The sequence below is a fragment of the Giraffa tippelskirchi genome, chromosome 4, assembly GCF_054371585.1.
Source record: "Giraffa tippelskirchi isolate mGirTip1 chromosome 4, T2T-mGirTip1v1.2.pri, whole genome shotgun sequence".
In the NCBI taxonomy this organism is placed as follows: Eukaryota; Metazoa; Chordata; class Mammalia; order Artiodactyla; family Giraffidae; genus Giraffa; species Giraffa tippelskirchi.
The window spans coordinates 80285679-80310402 of NC_137278.1; the positions used below are offsets into that span (position 1 = coordinate 80285679).

General features: G+C 35.7%; 1 protein-coding gene across 34 annotated transcripts in view; it reads left to right on the top strand.

Annotated features, from left to right (window-relative positions):
- The window catches only part of MAP4K3 (mitogen-activated protein kinase kinase kinase kinase 3), a 179354-nt gene that overhangs the window by 94804 nt on the left and 59826 nt on the right, over nt 1–24724 (top strand). For 32 of the 34 annotated variants that reach the window (XR_014051553.1, XR_014051552.1, XR_014051550.1 and 29 more), the window contains 10 exons: nt 590–654; nt 8018–8073; nt 8636–8683; nt 11088–11130; nt 12648–12720; nt 15667–15798; nt 15994–16056; nt 16143–16224; nt 16320–16430; nt 20992–21070. Coding sequence is in view for 28 of the 34 variants with exons in the window: in XM_081483181.1 (XP_081339307.1) it covers nt 590–654; nt 8018–8073; nt 8636–8683; nt 11088–11130; nt 12648–12720; nt 15667–15798; nt 15994–16056; nt 16143–16224; nt 16320–16430; nt 20992–21070 (752 nt within the window). In the remaining 6 variants the exon portion in view is untranslated. The remainder of the gene's footprint in view (nt 1–589; nt 655–8017; nt 8074–8635; nt 8684–11087; nt 11131–12647; nt 12721–15666; nt 15799–15993; nt 16057–16142; nt 16225–16319; nt 16431–20991; nt 21071–24724) is intronic. The other 2 variants (XM_081483198.1, XM_081483199.1) reach the window with 1 other exon arrangement.

Sequence of the window (24724 nt, forward strand, 5' to 3'; positions counted from 1 at the left end):
TTACAATGTAAATGTGAAAGAGAAATGCTACTAAAGACAAGTGAGTGATAGTTTTTTTTTTCTTTTCTTTTGTTCTAAGTGATAAATTTTTAACAAAGGTTATTTTGGAAAGATCTTTGTTGAGTCTAGATATGAGGGTAAAATTTACATTTTGTCTGTTTTGTAGATAAGAGCACCATCAAAGTGATGTAGTTTAAGATGTATTGCTATTCTGTGTGGTAAATCTTCTATATAATTTTTGGTATGAACCTCCTAATTAACATTTAACTTTTATAATACAGTCATAAGGTAGATGGATAACTGATGGAGGGGAAGTTTTTAACTAAAGGGACATTTTCTCTCATTTTAATGTGCTGGATGACATCTTTATATCCTGCAAAAGGTGTATTTTAAGAATTAAAACCTTAGGTTGGGTTACAGTAGCACATAAGTATCGAAGATTTGTATACTGATAGAGATTAGCTTCTCTCTTAAATAGCACGTTGCATTTATGTGGTTTTTCAAGATATTAACATACAGCCTTCAAATACTTGTTACTTCAAGTAGTTTTCATCATGAAAATGTGATAATGCTTGTTTTCTTTTTATAGGCGAGATAAACTTTGGATTTGCATGGAATTTTGCGGAGGTGGTTCCTTACAGGATATTTATCATGGTAAGACCAAAGTTGTATGTTAAAGAAATTAAGTAGAATTTCTTAAAATACAGTTATTTACTATATTAAACATCACTGTTTTGTGGAAAGTATGTTTTGTCATTATACTGTATGGATACATAGGAAATTTAAGATATATACAGGCAAAAGGAGCATTTGCTTTCTAAGTTAGAAAGCTGCATGCAGTGGAATTATTTCCTTATTCTAAAGAAGGCATTTTATATATAGTTAGTTCAGTTGGAATAGGAAACAGGAAATGATAGGTTTTCCAGGAGTGTTTTAGAAGGCATAATGAAGAAAGTGGGCTTTAAATTGGTCTTTAAAAGATCGGTGAATGTGCGCTCCTGGGGGTGAGGCAGCAGCACAGTGCTCACTCTCACTGTCCTGGGTGAATCTGGGTCAGACCCAGAGAGCCTTGAAAGCCAGAGAGAGGGACTTACCAGGTAGTCTAGTGGCTAAGACTCATTGCTTCTACTGCAGGGGACATGGGTTCGATCCCTGGTCGGGGAACTTTAAAAAAAAAAAAAAGGCCAGAAGGAAAAGCATGAGAATATTGAATATTTCTGCTTTATGAAAAGTTACTTATTTTCTGAGAATATTTTTTATTAAGTGTGGCTATTCTATTTGAGAATTTTTTCCTTTTTATTAATAACATTTTGACTTCAAAGTTTCAGTGAAAATTGGAAAATATTTGGCACCATTTTGCATTACAGAGCATAATGTTTCTGGAAGTTTGTTATAAATTTTAAAAGCTATTTTCCCCTTATATTGTCTTCATTTGGACTAATTTCTCTACTGTGGTTTCCATACTTATTGATTTAATTTCCTTCTTTCTGAAAATTTTTTCAGCTAATCTCCTGGTGGTAAACTCAGTCTTTGATCCTCATTCTTAAATGATAGATTAAGTAGACATAGGCACATTTTCTCCACTGACGTATGTTTTCTGTCAGCATTTCAAAGATACTGGACCATTGTTCTAGTTTCTGTAGTTGTTGGTACCTTCTGCTAACTATTGATCCTTTGCAGGTAATCTTCCTTTCTTTCTAATTGCTTTTAAGATATTTCTCTTCATTTTTGGTGTTTCTAGTATCTAAATGTAGATTACTTTTCCTGCTTGGGACTTAAAGTACTTACCTATGAGATTTTAGTTCTTTTATCAGATCTGACAATGGTTAATTACTGTCTCTTCAGATAGTTTCTCCTTCAGTTTCTCTGATTGCTCCTTCTAGAATTTCCATTCCATGTCTCTTAAAGTCACCTTCATATTTTCCAGTTTTTAGTCCCTCAGAACACTGAGGATACTCATAGCCATCTTCCAGTTCACTGATTGTACACGTGTGATAAGTACATCCATTAGGTTTTAATTTTTGGTGACTGTATTTTTCATTTCCAAAAATTGATTCTGTTTCAGTTCTCCTTCAATTTTTTGTCTTATTCTTTTCTTGTAATTTTTCATCCGTTCTTTTACATCTTTAGTTTTTTGAAGCATGCTTATTTTTTAGTCTTAGGTTGTTTCATAATTTCATCAGATATGTATCATTGGTCTTAGATGTCTGATTCTGCTTTCTTCATTAGGAAGCAAGAAAGCCAATTGTTACAGAAATAGGTTGTCATATTATCTTTTTATATCAACCTTCTGATGGAAATAACAGTAATATGAATTTGTTGGTACTGATTTGTTTATGAAGAATCTATGGAAGAAATAATTTTGTATTAACTTGGGTGCTGCCAGACATACATGCTGAGACTATACATGCTTATACACAGCTCCAAACCCTCTTTCTCTGCATTCACGCCTTTGATTTCACCTAGGTTTCTACCAAATAACCACTTCATGGCAATGTATACTTCTCTCTGGCTGCAGTCTACAGCGCTGTCTACTTACATAACCATATAAAACGTGCTCCCATTTCTCTGTGTGTGTGTGTGTGTGTGTCTGTTTCCTCCTCTCCTCTCTTTCATCATGTTGTCATTCCATTGGGAGTAGTATAAAATATCCTGGATTACCTTGTTTGGTCAAGGAGATGTTCTACTTTTCTAATAACCACAGTGCTTATGGGGTTTTTGTTTGTTTCTTTGCTGGCATATACAAATTATATTTTGATCCATTATGCAATTTTTTTTGGTTAAAGCCGCTTTTTAAAAATTATTTATTTCTAAAGTACTATTAAGTGAATTTTTATATTTTTTCTTACTGTCCTTAATTCCATCATCTACTCAGTATGATTTTCTTAAATTTACATCTTCTTAAAAGGTGAACCATATTAGTTATCTGTTACAACAATGACCTTAAAATTCGTTGTCTTAAAACAAATGTTTGTTATCTCACAATTCCTAAGGGTCAGGAATTAAGAATGGCTTAATTGGGTGATTTGCCTTGTAGGACAGGCCAAAACATGCATAAGACATTTGGTCCATGGTAAAAGTCCTTGCAGTTTGGTCCTGTGCAGTGAGCGTATTTGCTTCATGCCACATGGTTTTATACAGGACATGATATCAGTCATCTTTTAGCATGGACCAAATGCCTTAAGGACATTTTGGGCAGGACCAAATATGAACAAATACGAAGAGCCTTTTGGTGTGGATTGAAAGTCTTATGGAGGTTTTGGGCAGAACCAAATGTCCGCTAAAATGGGTGATTTTAGTCATGGTCACTCATGTGGTTGTAGTCAAACTCTTGTCTGGAACTGTAGTCATCTGAAGGCTTGACTAAGGTTGAAGGATTTACTTTCTAGATGATTCACTTACATCAATATTAGCAGAAAGTCTCAGTTCCTTACCATGTAGATTTCACCATAGGACAGCTTGAGTCTCTTCATAGGATGGCAGCTGACTTCTCCCAGAGGAAATGATCCCAAAGAGCAAGGAAGAAGCCACAAACTTTTTATGATGTAGTCTTAGAAGTTGTATTCTGTCACTACCATTACAGTTTGTTCTTTAGAAGGAAGTCGTTTTGTCCAGCCCACACTCAGGAAGCGAATTAAGTTGTAGCTCTTGAGGGGGCTGTATCAAAGAATTCATGGACATATTTTTGACCACATGGTCAAATCCTTCTCCTCTCCTTTTGTATACTTTTCTTTGCAGAACTAACATTAGAACTTTATACTGTTGCAACATAATAGATTTTTTGGTCTCTGTTTTTCATTGAACATTTTTCTTTCTGTTTGATGTTGTCCTTTAACAACTTTCTACACTCTATTAAATCGTTTATGTTGAATTTTTTTTCTCATTCATTCGTAATTTTGAGATCATCTTCAGTGGGAGTTCCATGTGACTTTAAAGAGTGTGTCCTTTCGACAATATTGGATTCTTTTCCCCAGGGCTCCAGTGGCCTCATTGTTTTCTATATATATTTGAATTCTAAACCTCAGTGAAGAAGTGGCCTTACGAATTCCAAGGGAAGATATTTTTTCCCCTGTCCAGATCCCAGGCCATGACACATCCCTCTTCATCTCCTGGTGCTTGTCTGCTATTTTAATGAGGATGTAGCCCTTTGAGGATTCTGGTTTTACGTGGGTGTTTGTTTTAACTCTTCCTTTGCAGGCCTATAACCTTTTCTTCTGTACCAATGTAGGGGATAACACTAAAGCCCTGGCTTACTAAGATTGGCCTTCTTCTAAGAGACAGCTAGAATATTTGACATTTTTACCATTCTGTTTTTCATTTCTCTTTTTCCTTTTGGCTTCTGGGCAAGTCTCTTACTATTTATAAGCTTAGTTAGGCATTTTAAAAATTATTTTAAAATGTTTACCTGGTGTTACCTTAAGGGTTTTCAAGTTATCTTGTTTGTCATATTGTGGGAACAGACTTGTCAAGAAGGCCTTTCTTACTGGATGAGAGTAGACTTATAAGCCACAGAAATTAGTTACTATATGGTTTATCCTCAGACATTGAAATTTAGCCTTGTCCCTAAAAGAATCTAAGTGGAATAGATTCTTCTTTCCCGCAGTTGTAGAATACAAGTAGTCTGAACTACACATTTTTACAAAACGATTAAGTTTGTGTAAGTGGGAGATCACTATCTACTATATGATTTCATCATTGGGATTTAATTCAATTTCTGGAATCGTTTCTCCCACCTAACTTACTTCTTATATTCTGAAGTGATTTAATAGTGGAAAAGAAAAAACTGTTTAAATGTTTTTCATAATCAGCAGATGCACACAGAAGAAATACTATGCAAATATTATGATATGATTAAACTATATATATATGATATATATAGAGAGATGAAAAGATGACTGTGATAAGTGAAAAAGCCCAAGTTCCAGAATTGTTTGCATAATATAATTCCATTTATGTTTGTGTGTGTGTGCACTGCCTACCTGCACTGCATAAAACATTTGTGTATAAAGTCATCTGGTAGAGATAGGCCACACTGTTGATTTTTGTTTATTATTGAGTAATAGTGGTTTGGATCAGGAAGAGACTTATCTCTGTTGATTGAAACTTTTTAGTGAAAATGTGTTATTTTTGTATCTATAAAACAAATAATTTTAGGGGAAAAGTATTGTTTTTAACTTAGCCAATAATACATGCTATCTCAGTTTTTTTTTTTTTTAAGTTTTAATAAAAACTAGTTAGACATCTTGGCTGTGTTTTCTTTAACATTTAAGAGGTATTATTCAGTTTAGTTCAGTCGCTCAGTCGTGTCCGACTATTTGCGACCCCGTGAATTGCAGCATGCCAGGCCTCCCTGTCCGTCACCAACTCCTGGAGTTTACCCAAACCCATATCCATCGAGTCAGTGATGCCATCCAACCGTCTCATCCTCTGTTGTCCCCTTCTCCTCTTGCCCCCAATACTTCCCAGCATTAGGGTCTTTTCCAATGAGTCAACTCTTCGCATGAGATGGCCAAAGTATTGGAGTTTCAGCTTCAACATCAGACCTTCCAATAAACACCCAGGACTGATCTCTTTTAGGATGAACTGGTTAGATCTCCTTGCAGTCCAAGGGACTCGGAAGAGTCTCCTCCAACACCACAGTTCAAAAGCATCAATTCTTTGGCACTCAGCTTTCTTCACCATCCAACTATCACATCCATACATGACCACTGGAAAAACCATAGCCTTGACTAGACGGACCTTTGTTGGCAAAGTAATGTCTCTGCTTTTAAATATGCTATCTAGGTTGGTCATAACCTTCCTTCCAAGGAGTAAGCGTCTTTTAATTTCATGGCTGCAGTCACCATCAGCAGTGATTTTGGAGCCCCCCAAAATAAAGTCTGACACTGTTTCCACTGTTTCCCCATCTATTTCCTATGAAGTGATGGGACCAGATGCCATGATCTTAGTTTTCTGAACGTTGAGCTTTAAGCCAACTTTTTCACTCTCCTCTTTCACTTTCATCAAGAGGCTCTTTAGTTTTTCACTTTCTGCCATAAGGGTGGTGTCATCTGCATATCTGAGGTTATTGATATTTCTCCCGGCAATCTTGATTCCAGCTTGTGTTTCTTCCAGCCCAGCGTTTCTCATGATGTACCCTCATTTAAGTTAAATAAGCAGGGTGACAATATACAGCCTTGACGTTCTCCTTTTCCTATTTGGAACCAGTCTGTTATTCCATGTCCAATTCTAACTGTTGCTTCCTGACCTGCATACAGGTTTCTGAAGAGACAGGTCAGATGGTCTGGTATTCCCATCTCTTTCAGAATTTTCCACAGTTTATTGTGATCCACACAGTCAAAGGCTTTGGCATAGTCAATAAAGCAGAACTAGATGTTTTTCTGGAACTCTCTTGCTTTATCGATGATCTAGCGGATATTGGCAATTTGATCTCTGGTTCCTCTCCCTTTTCTAAAACCAGCTTGAACATCTGGAAGTTCACAGTTCACGTATTGCTGAAGCCTGGCTTGGAGAATTTTGAGCATTACTTTACTAGCGTGTGAGATGAGTGCAATTGTGCAGTAGTTTGAGCATTCTTTGGCATTGCCTTTCTTTGGGATTGGGATGAAAACTGACCTTTTCCAGTCCTGTGGCCACTGCTGAATTTTCCAGATTTGCTGGCATATTGAGTGCAGCACTTTCACAGCGTCACCTTTGAGGATTTGAAATAGCTCAACTGGAATTCGTCACCTCCACTAGCTTTGTTCATAGTGATGCTTTCTAAGGCCCAGGATGTCTGGCTTTAGGTGAGTGATCACACCATTGTGATTATCTGGGTCATGAAGATCTTTTTTTGTACAGTTCTTCTGTGTATTCTTGCCACCTCTTCTTAATATCTTCTGCTTCTGTTAGGTCCATACCATTTCTGTCCTTTATCGAGCCCATCTTTGCATGAAATGTTCCCTTGGTATCTCTAATTTTCTTGAAGAGATCTCTAGTCTTTCCCATTCTGTTGTTTTCCTCTATTTCTTTGCATTGATCGCTGAGGAAGGCTTTCTTATCTCTCCTTGCTATTCTTTGGAACTCTGCATTCAGATGGGAATATCTTTCCTTTTCTCCGTTGCTTTTCGCTTCTCTTCTTTTCCCAGCTATTTGTAAGGCCTCCTCAGACAGCCATTTTGCTTTTCTGCATTTCTTTTCCATGGGGATGGTCTTGATCCCTGCCTCCTGTACAATGTCACGAACCTCTGTCCATAGTTCATCAGGCACTCTGTCTATCAGATCTAGTTCCTTAAATCTATTTGTCACTTCCACTGTATAATCGTAAGGGATTTGATTTAGGTCATATCTGAATGGTCTAGTGGTTTTCCCTGCTTTCTTCAATTTACGTCTGAATTTGGCAATAAGGAGTTCATGATCTGAGCCACAGTCAGTTCCCGTCTTGTTTTTCCTGACTGTATAGAGCTTCTCCATCTTTGGCTGCAAAGAACATAATCAGTCTGATTTCGATGTTGACCATCTGGTGATGTCCACATATAGAGTCTTCTCTTGTGTTGTTGGAAGAGGGTGTTTGCTATGACCAGTGTGTTCTCTTGGCAAAACTCTATTAGCCTTTGCTCTGCTTCATTCTGTACTCCAAGGCCAAATTTGCCTGTTACGCCAGGTGTTTCCTGACTTCCTACTTTTGCATTCCAGTCCCCTATAATGAAAAGGACGTCTTTTTTGGGTGTTAGTTCTAAAAGGTCTTGTGATCAGGTGTAAAAAATGAAAATGTACATTAATTTCATTGACTATTTTACTGTTTTATTCATTCTGCGAACATTAGCTCAGTGGCCTTTCCATGCCGGGCACTGTTCTCAACACTGGGAATACAATGAGCAAATAAGATTTTTTTTAATTCCTGCCCTCATGGAGCTTACATTTTAGTAGAATTTAAATATATTAAGTCTGTTGCTTAGTGGAACTTTTACAGCTTTGTCTTTTATTGAAAAAACACACTTCAAGTAATTTTATTAAGACTAATTTTCTCCTCTTATAGTAACAGGACCTCTCTCAGAACTGCAAATAGCGTATGTTAGCAGAGAAACACTACAGGTAAGTTCAATGCTAATTGAAAAGTAATTTTCTTTATTAAACGAAATGTTTGATTATTGTGTATAACCTGTTAAGTAGAATAAGGATTAAATATTCCAGCTTGGAAAATTCTTGAATTTGGAAATTATATTTGCAAATAAACTATTTAAAGCTTTAGTATGATAATATACCTCCTAAAATTGGATTTACTTATTTATTTTTATATATCTCGTAGTACCAAAGAAAGTCTTGAAAATTAAACACTCTTATGGAATTGAAACTCATTCTGATACTAATTGGATATTTATTTTTAAAATGTTATTTCAAACTGAGCAGAGTTTAGTGAAAATTATTTGTCTTAGGAAAATTAGCAGTTCAGAATGAGCTCTGCCTCTTTCATTTTCTTGATTCTTTTATCTTTTTGGATATTCCAGTAAAATAAAATGATTGTCCCTAGAGCCTTTTGTGATGGGTAAATAAGTAAGAGAAACTACTACTCAGTTAACCACTTTAAATCCTAGAGAGTTTTTTGTAGTAACGTCTTATTACTGTTTCTGCTTTTTTTTTTTTTTTGAAACTCCAGGGATTATACTATCTTCACAGTAAAGGAAAAATGCACAGAGATATAAAGGTATATATACTTAATGGCCCTCTTCTTCTTAAAATATTCTTATCAAACTGAGCAAAATTATCTCAGTTATTCTATTTGATGAATTTGTTGTCTTAATATGTTACTGTAATAAAGTTGAGTGATACTTTGAAGATTTTCATTATTTTTTTATAGCCGCTCTATTGAGATACAGTTTACATACCATCGCATTCATGCCTTTAAAGATTGCAATTGTGGATTCATGTTTTAATAACACATTTTATCTTGTTTGTAGTTATTTACTTATAAAATGTAAATTAGGTCCATAACTTCCATTAATTTACGACCTTTAGGAAGTTTCTCGTTGGCCAAAATGTTTGTTAAGGTTTTTTCTGTAAGATGTTTAGTAAATTTTGGCAGTCTTAAGGAACTGTCTTTAAGAATGTATCAAGATGGATAAATTAAACCTTGACCTTTTCTGCTAGTCTTTAACTGGCAGGGGAGAGCAGATGCACCAGACATGCTTGGTAAAACACCCCTATGGTAGGACTCTGAGGTTATTTCCAAAGATAACTGACATCTCCTTTCTTCTTCCTCATCTACTTACCTCCTGCTTTTTCATTCCCCTGTTTGTTTCCTGAGGTTTTCTCTAACAGAAAAGTTCTAGCCCTTTTGGGGGGAGGGGTGGATCATATATTCTTTGAGGCTCTGATGAAAGCCATGGACTCTCTCCTCAGAAAATGCCCTTATGCACATGCCTTCAAATTGTCCATGAAATTTCAGTGGACTCTCAGATCACATGCTGAGATCCTCTGCTTTAAGTATGGTTCGTAAGCCACTTAAAAGACATAAGAAAAGAGCCTTGGATTCAAAGGTAGGAGGGATCCTAAGAAGATAAGTAAATCAAGAAAGATTCTGTCATTGGCACTTCAGTGATCTGGAAGAAGTGATAGATTTTTGTTGGAAATGGAGGTTGGGATGCTTTCTAAGTGGAGGGAACAGTGTGGGCAAAGATACAGAGATCAGAAATTGTGGGGTCATTTTAAGGATTGTAAAGTCCGCATCTTACAGATTGAAGAGAAGAAAATGCAGGAGAGTGTTAAGAGATGGAGTTGGCCAGGAGGTTTGGTGCTCCTTTATGCAAGAACTTGTGTGCTGGACTCCATCCAGAGTTTGGGCCTGATTAGGTAGATTCTGGCCATTGCCACTATTTCTCCACTGTCTAAGCCACCATTATATCTCACCTGGACTTATGGAATAGTCTTCTAACTGGTCTTCCTGCTCCCATTCTTGAGTGGTCCTACAGTCGGTTCTCTACCTCACAACTGAAGTGACCTTTTTAACTCAGATCTTGTCACCTGCTTATAAACTACCATTGGCTTCCCATGATACTCCATATTTATTCAGATTTTTTAACATAACCATTAAAGTTATGCATGATCTGGCCCCTGCTTTCCTCTCTGACCTCATTTCACACGTCTCTTCTCTTTATTCATTTTGTTCTAGCCACACTAAACTTGCAGTTCCTGGAACATGTCAAGTTCATTCTGGTCCCAGGACTTTGTATTTGCTGTTACTGGACTGTTCTAGATTTTAGCATGCCTCTTACCTTCCCTTCATCTGGGTCTCTGTGTAATTATCACTGCCTTAGAGAGGCCTTTTCTTCCAGCTTTATCTTCAGAGTACTTACCTGTATCTGTCTTTGAACCATTCATTGGTTCATTCATTCATTCGTGTGATGTGTGTGTGTGTGTTCATTTTTAGATTTTCTTTCTCTCCTACTTGGATGTAAGCTCCATGAGAGCTGTAACTTTTTTGTTACTATAACCCCAGAGCTTAAAATAGCATCTGGTTGCTGGTAGTCTTTTAGGGAAAGAGGGATAAATGGGTGTGTAGATGGATGGATGGATGGAAGGAAGCATCATAACTACAGGTGACATGATATAAACTGTAATTTAAAAAAATTAATCTGGAGAGAACAAATTGAAGACTCTGCGAGAGTCTAGATTGCTAGGGCCTAATTTAAGTTGAAATTGCTACTCTAGTTTTTTTTCCTTTTTCTCATCTCTCCCATTACTCCTTAGAGCTGCAGTAATATCAGGGGGTGCAGATTTTGGTTATTTCTTCCTCTTTGGGGTGTGGGAAGGGATTTCCTGATATTTTTTCCCCAAACTTACTCTTATGTAATTGATTGCATCCTGAACTATAGAGGCTGCTTACTTTTGCTTTCTCATTTAAAAGTTGCCCAGGGAGGAGAAGGATGCAGCCTATAGTCCCTTTGGGAGGCAGTATTTCTATTTAACATTTTAATTGGGCATACTTTAAATCATAAGTATTTCTAGGTCTGAAACTGCCATTTGTTATTTTAAATGTGTATGTTTAATGTATTATATGTGTGGTCTGATAAAATGTTTCCTACTTTAACTGAAATGTTCTCACTTTGAAGGGAGCTAACATTCTATTAACGGATAATGGTCATGTAAAATTAGGTAAGTAAATTTGACTTTCATCACTTACACAAATTTATTTCAAAGCATAGTAAGTTTGTTTTCCTCTGTAGGACTAGGTTTCCCCTTTCTCAGCAGTGTCTATATATTTTTAGGTAGAAATTTCATTGCAGGACATAGCATATATAATCCCTGTATATGTTTCCTCTTCTCTTAAATGGGAATCAGATTTGTCCTTCACATATGACAGATTTGTTATAAATAATGATTGATGATATAATGAATAGTGAAGTAATATACCTTGAAAATTCTTTCACCTCTAACCCTAAAGGAGTGGGACTTCTAGTAAGAAATCGGTACAGAATTACCCTATAACCAAAAAACAAGGCAAACAGACAAAAGCAAAAAGTCAATAATGCCAAAAAAGCTACTTACGTAAGCTTTTAAAATAAAACACAGTATTAACTTACATAAGAATGTAATTTAGATGCTAAATGGGCTTTTATTTTGTAATTTTAGTTGTCACCTTATGATTAAAGCAGTTCAAAACCTAAATTATAACTTAATTTGAAAGTTTAAGATAGAAAACATGTACAATATAGTAACTTTATAAAATTGTGTCTGTTAGGTTTGAAACAATTATTTTGAACTACATTCCATTATAAAACAAATCAAAATTCAAATATTTATTTTCTAAAAATAAGATAAAACTATTTTGATCTATAGCCTATAATAGGACTAAGCAAATTTAAAAAGTACAATAATTTGCATAAAAAATTTCCTAAGTCACCTCTGTATATGAGAAAAGCAGCTATGTAACTATTGATGGCTTAGTGAACAGTTTCCATCTGCAATTTAATGTTTTGTGTCAATATTATGTGCCTTAGAGACCTCCTCTCTCTATATATATATGTGAAATATATATATATATATATCTTAGTTTGTAAAGATTTATAAATCATTCGTTAAAAAACTAGAAAATATAGAACTCAACATACTTAAATAGCAACATAAAAATAAACTGATATAAAGATAAATTTCTTGATAGTGATTGGTATTGGTATTAGAATGTATTGCCTAGGTAAGATGTTTAGAAAAAGTCTATTTCAATGTCGTTTCATGATAGATTTGCCAGTAGAGATTTATTTATTTATTTTTTTATGTCAGCTGTCATGTGTATGGCAGGAAATGAATGGCGTGTATTCCTACTTAAGGTCCCTTCCAGCGACTTTCCTTGAATTTCAGGTCCTGGGAATTAGAAATTATAACATTAAGTCTGGCAGGTTAGAGTCTCTCAGTTGTTTCTTCATCAGAATTATTGATCTTGACTTTTGTTGTCGTTTGATTCACGTGGGGATGTATGGGAATCCACATGGCTATCATATACCATATTTTGTGATATTTTAAAGCTAGTCCACTTAAATTAAAGATTTTAGACTGATGTTTGCGAATGTCTCATTTCTATGAAATTAATTAAAATAATTATTGAAAATTTTTCATGTTACTTTAATTTTACTTTCAGTTTTATTTTCTAAATGTTTATCTCTTTTTTTTAATAGCTGATTTTGGGGTGTCTGCTCAGATAACAGCTACGATTGCCAAACGGAAGTCTTTCATTGGTACACCATATTGGTAATTTTATTTTGACTGATAATTTAACTTTCTGTTTTTCTATCATTATTGTATGCAGTGTTTATTTAAAAATACACTGAATGGTCTAAAACAGATTAAGGAAGTCATACAGGCTAAGTAATTTAGACATATACACTGTGGATGAATTACATAATCATTGAATATTCTACCACATTATTTTTCATTAAGTGGAAAAGGCATTAAAGATTGATGTGGCTTTTAGAAAATCTGATATAAACCTGATAGTTCCAGTTTTGCCCCCCAAAAACCCTCAACTCTTGGTCCTACACATATTATATGTATTTTCATAGATCAGCCCGTATTCTGACGAATTTTTCAACATTATATTATTCACAGTATTCTCTTGCTCAAAACTTTTTGAACAAGCTACTTGGAAGGAACCTAGTCATCAATAAAGTGATAATTGGCTTACATTAAATTTTACTTATTTCTGGGATCCTTGGCTTGCTCGTTGGTCTTTTCCTCCACACACTCTTAGATTTGTCCTTCCTCCTATTTGCCACATCATTTACTATTATTTTACTTCTGTCCAAATATGTCTTCTAGATTTTTCAAAGATGATATGTTTATATTTCTCTTTTTGTTCTCATTATTTGAGGTTAGTTTCTGAGAGGAATAAGAGATTAAAGAGTTATGTGTTACAACTCTTTTTAGGCACTCTGTCTCCTCAGTTTGATTTTAAACATCTGGAGGAGCTCTCATTCAGTCTCCAGGATCTAGCATGATTCTCCTCTGACTCTTCAACTCTCTCTCTAATATCATGTCTTTCCCAGCTAAACTCTAGGGATGTAGAATATTTACAGAATCTCTCATTCACTGTCACTAAGGTTGGCGGTTATTTCAGTTAATCAAAAAAAGTCTGTGATATTGGCAAATCTCAAAATTAATACACTTACACATACACCTTAAACATTTTATTTCAATTTAAGGTGCATGTACTTTTTTTTGGCAGGGGACAATCTGCTGATACAGGATCAAGGCCTTTGTGCAGATAACTAGTTAGATGTATGCAAATGAACCATGTTTTTTAGTTTGTGTTTCTCTAAAGTCTAGTGAGAGCCTAGCCAGTCAGGTTTGTTGAGGTATAAATGTAACATTATTAGGTGTACGATTCTATGAATGTTGAGAAACTCTGTAGTTGTGAAAAATGCCACCACAATCACTATAAAACATAGGTTTCTATCACCCAGGAAAGTTTCCTTTTGTCCCCTTTTCATAAATTATTTTTGCCCATCTCTAGCCTCTGGCAGCACCTGATCTGATTTTTGTCTCTATAGTTTTGCCTTTTGCCCCAGTGTCATGCAAATGGAATCATGCAGTCTGTAGCCTTCCTAATCTTTTACAGCTGTCCTGTTCTTAACCTGGTTTGCCAGATTTTTTTGGTTTTTCATCTTTAGAAACTTTTCTAAAGCATACATTTTCATTTTCATGACAACTTATTCTTTTTACCTTCATAATAAATTAGTTTTGATAATATTTAATTAAATTACATATTCATTGTAAAAAATGTAACAAACAGGTTCCCAGATGACTCAGTTGGCTGTGGCAAGGATGCAGCCTAATTGGCAGGAGTAGAAGTGCTCCGAGTGGAATCTGTCACTCATATGTTTGTAGAGGAAGAGGGAGCATCACCTGTGAGCTCGTTAAAGTGCTGCCCGTGTGCACCTTCATCCTCTGTAGGGCATTTCCACAGCAGGCTGGAACCTAGCCATCAATCAAGTTAAAACCATCATAGTTAAAAATTCACTTTTCTTATGATAATTTGCATAGTCATAAGAGCTACTTTAAAATTAAAAACCATCTTAAGATCAAGGGTTTAGAAAATTATTGTTTGTTTGTTAATTTGACTGACTTCCTTGACTTTCCTGAAATAATACTGGGAAAATAAACATTCTTGTAAGGCTGCCTAGTTAAATAGTACTTTTTTTTTTAATCATACTTTTGATATGTAAGAGTTGAAGTGTTTATCTCATGTAGTTATTTTCAGAACTACTGCTTAGGATTTGAAATTTTTTATATTTGAAAATCAGTGTGAGTATTTAATAAAATATAGATTTATAGAGATAGAATAAGACTACAATAAAGTTGAAAGAAACAAAAAATTTACTGAATTTAGGTAACTTTCCTCTGAGTAAATACATTTCTTTAAAAAAAGCAGACACTCATTTTTATAACTTTCCACCACCAGTTAAGTTTATAGTAAACTTAGCTACTGCTAAGTCACCTCAGTCGTGTCCGACTCTGTGCAACCCCACAGACGGCAGCCCACCAGGCTCCGCCGTCCCTGGGATTCTCCAGGCAAGAACACTGGAGTGGGTTGCCATTTCCTTCTCCAATGCATGAAAGTGAAAGTGATGTCACTCAGTCGTGTCCAACTCTTAGCTACCCCATGGACTGCAGCCTACCAGGCTCCTCCATCCATGGGATTTTCCATACTAAATCAAGATTCTTGGTGCCCTGGTAAATAGTTTTGGTCAAGTGAAAACAGAGACCAGATGGCAGTTTTTGGTGTAAAAAGAAAGAGCTAAAAATGATAAATTATTTATTACAGTATGTTATTTCTCTATAGAATTTTACATATACAGAGGAAGAGAGATTGGAGTTTGGACAAATTTAGTACATGTTGCTCTATTACATTTGTAAATTGTTATAAACCTTTATACTAAATAGCTAACTTACCAAAGTAACAGATGAGAAACCAGTAGGGGCTTGGGATGGGGAGGGTCTTATGAGATGTTGCGATCTCATCTTATTAGATGTCACGATCTTGGGAAATACGAGCCATTTAAGTATTACATACTTATTTTTCAGATGTCAAGGTCTAAGTAGGCCTCAGCTTACACAGTGATGGTTCCATGTGTCTGGTGGGAATCAGAAGATGAAATACAGTAAACAGGTTTTTCTTTTCTGGAATATTTCCTTCAGGATGGCTCCAGAAGTTGCAGCTGTTGAGAGGAAAGGAGGTTACAATCAGCTGTGTGATCTCTGGGCGGTGGGGATCACTGCCATAGAACTTGCCGAGCTGCAGCCTCCTATGTTTGACTTACACCCAATGAGGTCAGTGTGTCATACCTGAAGAATGCTGTGCTTCAATTAAGGTCCCATCCCCCTCCCAATATTATTTATCATGTCATGACCAAATAGCATTCTTAGTTTTGCTTCACCTTATTTGGGAATAGTAGTAGTAGAATTAATGTTATACCCTAAAGTATGCAGTCTTAAAATGCTGTGTAATGATTGTTGATTTTTCAGAGCATTATTTCTAATGACAAAAAGCAATTTTCAGCCTCCTAAACTAAAGGATAAAATGAAGTGGTAAGTATTTTTGTGCTATTTACTTTTATAGTCATGAACAAAAAACAGAAATGAAATTTTAAAATCTGATTTTCAAAATTTCTTAGGTCGAATAGTTTTCATCATTTTGTGAAAATGGCACTTACCAAAAATCCAAAGAAAAGACCTACTGCTGAAAAGTTACTGCAGGTATTATTTTTGCCCTGAAAAATGTCTTTTTTCGAAAGGTAAGATGTCATTTAATCAAGACTTCTAATAAGTACTATGTTGTTTTATTTTTATAGCACCCATTTGTCACACAGCCTTTGACACGGTCTTTGGCAATTGAACTGTTGGATAAAGTGAATAATCCAGATCATTCCACTTACCATGATTTTGATGATGATGATCCTGAGGTAGGAACTGTTTTTACCAAGTGGTATATGTAATGTGTGTGTATATAAGTATATACATCTCGGAATCAGTTTACTTAAGGTCTGGGTCTAATTTAAATAAACTCTTGAGGGAAGAAATAACCCCTTGATTTTGCCTGTCCTAGAGAAGTCACGAGCTGAGTTTTTTCTGTTGACTACGTTGGAAGACTGTTTTCTGAAAATATTAAAGGTAAAGGCTGCATTGTAGGCAGGAAAGTCCAATAGTAAAGGCAGAATCATCTAATCCACTTCTTGAAATTACTCTAGTTATTTTAAAGTAATCATTTTAGATGAAGTTGCCAAATAAATAATCCATTGTAAAAGAGGACGCAAATGGGAACCACCTATACAAGATATTAGAATATACACAAAATTTCTGTTCTGTTTTCTTCTCAAAAAGAATCCATGTACAGTACTTCATGAGTTATTAGTGGTTAGTGGAAACTGTAGGATTGACTTTGTTGGTGACTAATACCCTAATTGTCTGCTGTGTTTATCCAGTGTAATTAGAGAATTAATTAACCCTAGTGTGGTGGGAGAACAGATATAAAAGGAAGCTTTCACTTTGGTTGGCATATTTAACATTCCTAACTCAGCTAATAATTGTGACACCAAAGATCAACTCATATATGTTACATGTCAGGATTCTGTTACTGAGTATGTAGCTGAGGTGGATAGTCTTGAACTTGACTGGCTTTTAGAAGGTTACTAAAATGGTGTAAATTTCAGTGATGATACTAAAGAAACTATGGCTCTCAGTGGTCAGAAAGATGGTCTCAGTTTATCTTGGGTCAGAGAACCTTTCTATCAATTCACCACTGTTCTAACTTATATTTATACAACTGTAAATAAGCCACTGTCCTTTTGTTTAAAGGTCTGGAAAGACATTTGAAAATTTAAAAAACTTAAAAATTATCAAATATTATTGACTTTATACTAGGGAGAAATTGGGTTTTGTTGTTTTGCTTTATAAATTCTTCTTTAATATATAGGTGTTGTGTAGATTTGGATGGTAGTAAAGGACTGTAAAAATGATCAAGTGAGCTGAAATCCTGCAGAGCAATCTAAATTGTCCATAAGGAAAATTATAATTGTTTTGTGATCTTAAAAAATTTTTGTCAGAAGATTAAAATCTCTCTTATTGTCAGTTTTAAATGTATAGAGAAGTGAAAAATAGTAAAACTAATATTTTATTTAGTACATTGTGATATATTAGAACATGTGAGAATTGTTTCTTTTCTTTGTTTAAATAAAAAAACCACTTCGGTGGATTATTTCACTATCAAATAGTCTGTTTATTGAGTAGATTGCACAGTGTCTGCCTTCTTCTTGTCATTTAACTTCATGACACAGAGCAAGTATTTTTATGCATTGGTGAATGTCATTTTCTTAAGTTCAGAGTGCCTCTAGCATTTTATCCTTTGACCTTTCAATGTATGAAATAATCTCAATATTCCTGTGTTGTGAAATTTTTTGCTAGTGCCCCTTCTTCTAGGGCATCTTCATCCTTTTTATCAGAACTTCTTTCTTCACTGTGTCAGGTTCACCTTCACTAAGTTACCATGGCTATATGTCTGCAGTCTCTTGAACAGCAGCAATGTCAGTATTCTCACTATCGTCTGTTTTATCTTGTAATTTCATTTCCAACATTAATCCAGAGTGATCACTTTCTATTTCTTTGCAGCAGTTTTCTCTTTGTTGGCTAATTCCTTCTTTCAGTTATGAGTTTTTGGAGAAATGTCACATGAGTATATTATCCCTCGGAGACAGGGAAACAACACAGCTACACACTTTGCTGTCTGTGCATGAATTGAATAACAGATGCTCAGGGATCAGTCACAGATGTATTTTGAAAGTAGTGATGTGATTAGCCACTGATCATGATGTAGATCTGTTATTATAAGTAGACTATGAATCATCTTGCCTGGTGGCTTAGTCAGTAAATAGTCTGCTTGCAATGTGGGAGACCCGGGTTCAATCTCTGGGTCAGGAAGAGTGATCCCCTGGAGAAGTAAATGGCAACCCACTCCAGTGTTCTTGCCTGGAGAATCCCATGTACAGAGGGCCCTGGTGGGCTCCAGTCCATGGGGTCACAAAGAGTTGGACACGACTGACTAACACACACACATAAATCTGTAGTCATTTGTGGACTGAAGAGTTCACAGTGAAGTTTCTATCTTATGCAATTATAATCAATATACTGAATGTTGATAAGATACTAATATACTGAATAACATATAATTAATAATTTATAATATACAATTAATATATTGGTGACTAAAATTTGAATCATGTTATAGAGGACTAGTATAATTTAACTATATTATAGTAACTGAAATTCATGCATATCAAGATTCAGGACATGGACTACCTGTACTCTTTCAGTGCATTAGATGCTACACTGTTGTCTCTCACTTCATCTTGTTTACTTGTTGTGTTGGATTATAAAGTCCTTTAAAATGTGTTTAAAGAGGAGAAATAATAAACTGAATGTAGAAGCAAGCTGTGGAATAAAGACTCTTCTGAAATTTTCCCATATGCCAAAGAAAGAAATTTCTCCTTATCAAGACTGTTATTGGTATTATAATTATAGGTTAAGGATGGGGTAGCTTTTCTTCTGACCACAGTTTAAGATCTTTTTATTTTTTTTCTTTTGATCATACTTTCTCCAGAGAAATTTATAGTAATTTATACATATATACTACAGTATATGTTATGCATAAAAGGTAATATCTAACAGTCTTATTATTTGCAAATGATTTGTAATTGCTAAGTGCCATGTTGTTACTCAGAATTTGAATGTGTTTAGTATTTCAGCACTTGCTGATACTATATCTATATTGTGGAAACTGAATTTTCTTGAAAATATTTAGCACATATACTAGTTCTACTTTAGTCTTTAGTTTTTCTTTAATTTATTATACATTATTCACAGTGGAAGAAAGTCCACTTTTCATGTAGGGTTCCCATGTAATTTCTATTTTAGAAGTACTGCACGTTGAAGTAATTGTGATTCTGGTTTTTACTTGATAGTATTTTCTTCTATATGTTAACCCATTTACTAGGTACAACATTGTAAGATTTAATAACTTTATAATTATACCTTTGAAGCTGAGAAAGTAAAATGATTCTCTTAGAAAGGGCAGATTTCATCCATGTTCACTGATAACAGTGATATGTGTTACTAATCTAACATGATACCTATTTTTGCTTGTTTTTACTCCAAATATTGTTATCAAAAGTCCAGGGTTTTTCTCATTCTGCAGCTAACTAGCTGAATGTCCTTATCTATAAAATGAAGATAAAGATTTGTTTCACAAGTTTGAGAACAGAATGGGCTAAGGTATATGAAAGCACTTTGTAAACTACAACTCACTGTGTTTGTTTGAAGTTTAAATACTTACTTTTTAAAGTTATTTTTGCTTCTGTTTTATTACCCAGTGGTGTTTTAATATTTGAGTCTCTCAGATTCATGTATCTATTTCCTGAGAGATGTCTACACTGAGAATAGTTAACTTGGGTCCTGTTCTTGATTTGCCTTATAGAGTCTTAAGAATTTGAGCTCAAGTGTTTACAAATTACATTTTCCAAAAAGATAAATGTAAGAGTGTATCTTCTTCACAGCTAATAACTTCAAAGATAGTGTTTCACACACAGGGAGAAAAACCTATTTGGTACGTGAATTAGATGCTGGCATAGAGTATATAGAATGAAGTTGCAGAAGCTTTTCAGATAGAGCCATTTTTACTCCATAAAGATTGGACAGCGTCCATGTGTTAGTATTAACAGTAAGAACTCACCCCCACCTCCCCTCCCCCCAGGATACCTCTCTCGGAATGTACACATAGATCTTAATAAAGTAAAAGGAAAGAAAATAAAGTGCTGCTTCTACAAGAAAAAACATTAAGGTGGGGGAAATGTTGTGTTTACTAGGTAAGAAGACCATAAATCATTAATGCCTTTAGCATTATTTCATTTCATTTATTTTATCCTTGATATAAGAAGTTGAGGCAGATTTTTTTTAATTACAGTTGTCTCTGAAACAGGGAAAGCTTACTGTAGCTTTTGAAACCTATTGTATTGTCAAAATATTCATTTTTGAATATTTATTTATGTTCAACTCATAAGAACACTCCTATGTTCACTTATAAGAATATGCTTGCAATGCGTGAGACCTGAGTTCAATCCCTGGGTCGGGAAGATGAGAATGGCTGTCCACTCCAGTATTCTTGCCTGTAGAATCCCATGGATAGAGGAGCCTGGCAGGCGACAGTCCATGGGACCGCAAAGAGTTGCACACAACTGAGCAACTAGCACTTTCATAAGAAAAGTTACTGGGAATCTGCTGTGGATAATGTTTATCCCTAATCTTAAGCTCCCAATTTGAAGAGAAAAGAGTTTTCAATTTGTGGTTGCCATTTAAAAATAATAATAATAAAGTTGTATTTTGTTTTCATTTTTATGTAAAATGAGAGATTTCTTTCATATGTGGGTAATTCTGTGGACGAGACAGTGACTTGTCCTTGACTTTGTTCTTTCCTAGCCTCTTGTTGCTGTCCCACATAGGATTCACTCAACGAGTAGAAATGTGAGAGAGGAAAAAACACGCTCGGAGATAAACTGTGAGTATATATTGTATAGAGTTTGTAATTTAACAATGAAAAATAAGATTTCAAGTTGTAATTTAGTTGCTGTTGTTTTTGCTCCATTTTCTTCCAAATAGTTTTTATGTTTTAGATGCTTTGAAAGGTAGAGTTAGAGTTTAATTAAGGCAGTAAGAATTTTGTTCTCTTGCTCCTGGGAGCTTTCTGGCAGTGGCTGGGGTTGTGTATTTATGTTGTTACTGTTTGGGAAGAGGAATAAAATTCCTAGAGTAGGCAGGATAGAAGGAATCAAGGCAGCGCTCCCTAAACTTCCTTGTTAGTAGCACTTGCCTAGAGAGCTTGCTAAAATGCCCTTTCTGATTCAGTAGTTCTGAGGTGAAATCTTGAGGTTCTCTGCTTCTGACAAGCTCCCAGGTTACACAGAAGCTGATGGTGCAGAAGAGCCAGAAGAGGAGAGGGCTGCAAACTTAAAAGCTAAGTAAGGCAAGTAGGGACAGACACTATCACCATTTAATAGAAAATAAAAAAAGAAGTGCAAAGATGAATAGATCTGCCTGTGGAGTGGAGTCGTACACCTGATGAATAACAAGCCCGAGATCTCTCAGCTTCCAGGCCAGAGGTCTTTGGCTCCACAGAAACCACCTCGGCACACCTGTGTGACCTTCACCCTGGAAGTCCTTTGTGAACCTTCCTTTGGAATTGTGGCTGGACCTTACACTGTGTATTAAGTTCTTGGCAGATTTTGGTGCTGGTGCTACCTAGAAATGCTCACATAAGATGGAAATTCTTGAAAGATAAGCACAATCTACTTGGCAAAAAGCCCAGGACTGGGATTTATACTTTGCCTACAGTCAGTTTTGTGACCATATTAAATTACCTTTATAGCTCCCACTGAAGCCACGTGGTTTAAATTTGCTAATTTCTCCTCAAAAGTGTTTTTCTGAAAATAACAACCTTATTAGCATGCAAGCATTCCCCATTAAAAAAAAAAGCTTGTTATTTTTATTTTCTTTATTATTATTATTATTTTGCTTTGGCTCCGCTGGATCTTGGTTGTGCCATGTGGGCTTAGTTGATCCGCAGCATGTGGGATCTTCCCGGACCAGGGATGAAACCCATGTGGATTGCAAAGTGGATTCTCCACCACTGGACCACCAGGAAAATCCTCCATTATTTTTTAAACTTTAAAAAATTCATTTATTTTATTTTTGACTGTGCTGGGTCTTCGTTGCTACGTGTGGGCTTTCTCTAGTTGGTGGCAAGTGGGGGCTTCTCTAGTTGTAGTACATGGGTCTCTCATTGCAGTGACTTCTCTTGTTGCAGGGCACAGGTTCTAGAGCACGCGGGCTCAGTAGTTGTGGTGCAGGGACTTAGTTGCTTGGTGGCATGTGGAATCTTCCCAGACCAGGGATCGAACCCATAATATGACAGGTGGATTCTTAACCATTGGACCACCAGAGAAATCCTCCATTATTTTTTAATATGCGAAAGTAGTTACAATATGTCTTTGTCGTTTCTTTAATAATACAAAAGGTGATTAGAGATGCCTTTGTAGTTGATGCAGAAAACCTTGCGTGTTCAGTACTATTGAAACTCTGAAGTACTTTCTATTATGCTATCCAGTTATATTTTTAAGTTGTATTGTCAGATCCTTTATTGCAAAGGGCAGTTACCTCTGGGTCCTTCTTTAGTAGTTCGTATCAGTGATTATCAGCTCCTAACTACATATGCATATATATTCTATTTAGCTAAATACTGTTACCCTAGTTTTTCTGAGATTCTGATATGCCCCGTTTTTGGTGGGAGCAGGTGATACGTGATGGACATCTTCTCCCCATTTACCAGTAAGAAAGGTGTCATGTCCCTCTAGTGTGTTGAGGTAGCAACAGGATTAAAATCACCACTTCTTATAACTTGAGCCTTTAAAATCTTATACAGTGTTCTAGTGTATGCTTTCTTAGGATGTATATGAGATATTATAAAGAATAGGCAGTCATGCTATTAATGATAAAGACAGGCTTTGAAAAATAACTAATTTTATTAGTTGTATATCTTTGTTGCTTTAATAATGTTTTACATTTACAATTACATGATGTCTTTTCATGTAACTGAGGTTTTCTATTTATTAAGCTAAATGGTGTTAAGGCAATATATGTAAAAACTGACTCACTTTCAGAAAAGTTATTACTCTTTCCCTTTTAGAAAGTCCCCTCTGCCCTCAGTTAAATATGGTAAGCAAAGACTTGCTTTGAGAAGAAGTAATTCTGGGGCTCTTCTTGTCTGGCATAGTAGGATCAGTTTTGACCCTAATAGTAGTGATGGGTCAGCAAGTGATCGTGTCAGAGCTGTTTCAAAGAGCTAAGAGGGAGTTTTCATCTGGATGCTGCTGCTTAGTCACTTCAGTCGTATCCGACTCTGTGTGACCCTACGGACTGCAGTCCACCAGGCTCCTCTGTCCATGGGATTCTCTAAGCATGGGTTGCCATGCTCTCTTCCAGGGGACCTTCCCAACCCAGGGATTGAACCCGGATCCCCTGCATCGCCTGCAGATTCTTTACCACTGAGCCACCAGGGAAGCCCTTTCATCTGGATAGTAAAACATAAATTTATGGTTTGTAACTTGATGTATGTTCAAGGAGATAGTAGCAGAAACAGAGATCAAGACCAATAGATGGTTACAGATAAGTAGGAATTTTCAACATTATTAAGAACATCATAAATAGCACTGCAGCCTGGGGTGATTGTCCAGCAGTTATTTGAACAGAAGCTGGAAGGTCCTGTGGCAGAAACTGTCATAACTTGAGGGAAGTTGGAGAGAACAGAAGAGTGATACCAATGTAAGGTGTGAAGAATGAATCTCCAGAGGGACTTTGTGACTCTTTCTGGGAATGCATTCCAAAAGAGTATAAGGGTATTGAATACCTGTGACAGTTGGGGTTCTGTCCTTGTTATGAAAGTTAGTCTTAAGACAGCATCAGTTAAATCCATGCACCTTATCTTTGACAAAGGAGGCAAGAATATACAATGGAGAAAAGACAATCTCTTTAACAAGTGGTGCTGGGAAAACTGGTCAACCACTTGTAAAAGAATGAAACTAGAGCACTTTCTAACACCATACACAAAAATAAACTCAAAATGGATTAAAGATCTAAATGTAAGACCAGAAACTATATAACTCCTAGAGGAAAATATAGGCAAAACAGTCTCTGACATAAATCACAGCAGGATCCTCTATCACCCACCTCCCAGAGTAATGGACATAAAAGCAAAAATAAACAAATGGGACCTAATGAAACTTAAAAGCTTTTGCACAATGAAGGAAACTATAAGCAAGGTGAAAAGACAGCCTTCAGAATGGGAGAAAATAATAGCAAACGAAGCAACGGACAAAGAATCTCAAAAATATACAAGCAGCTCCTGCAGCTCAATTCCAGAAAAATAAATGACCCAATCAAAAAATGGGTCAAAGAACTAAACAGACATTTCTCCAAAGAAGGCATACAGATGGCTAACAAACACATGAAAAGATGCTCAACATCACTCATTATCAGAGAAATGCAAATCAAAACCACAATGAGGTGCCATCTCATGCCAGTCGGAATGGCTGCTATCAAAAAGTGTACAAACAGTAAATGCTGTAGAGGGTGAAGAGAAAAGGGAACCCTCTTACAC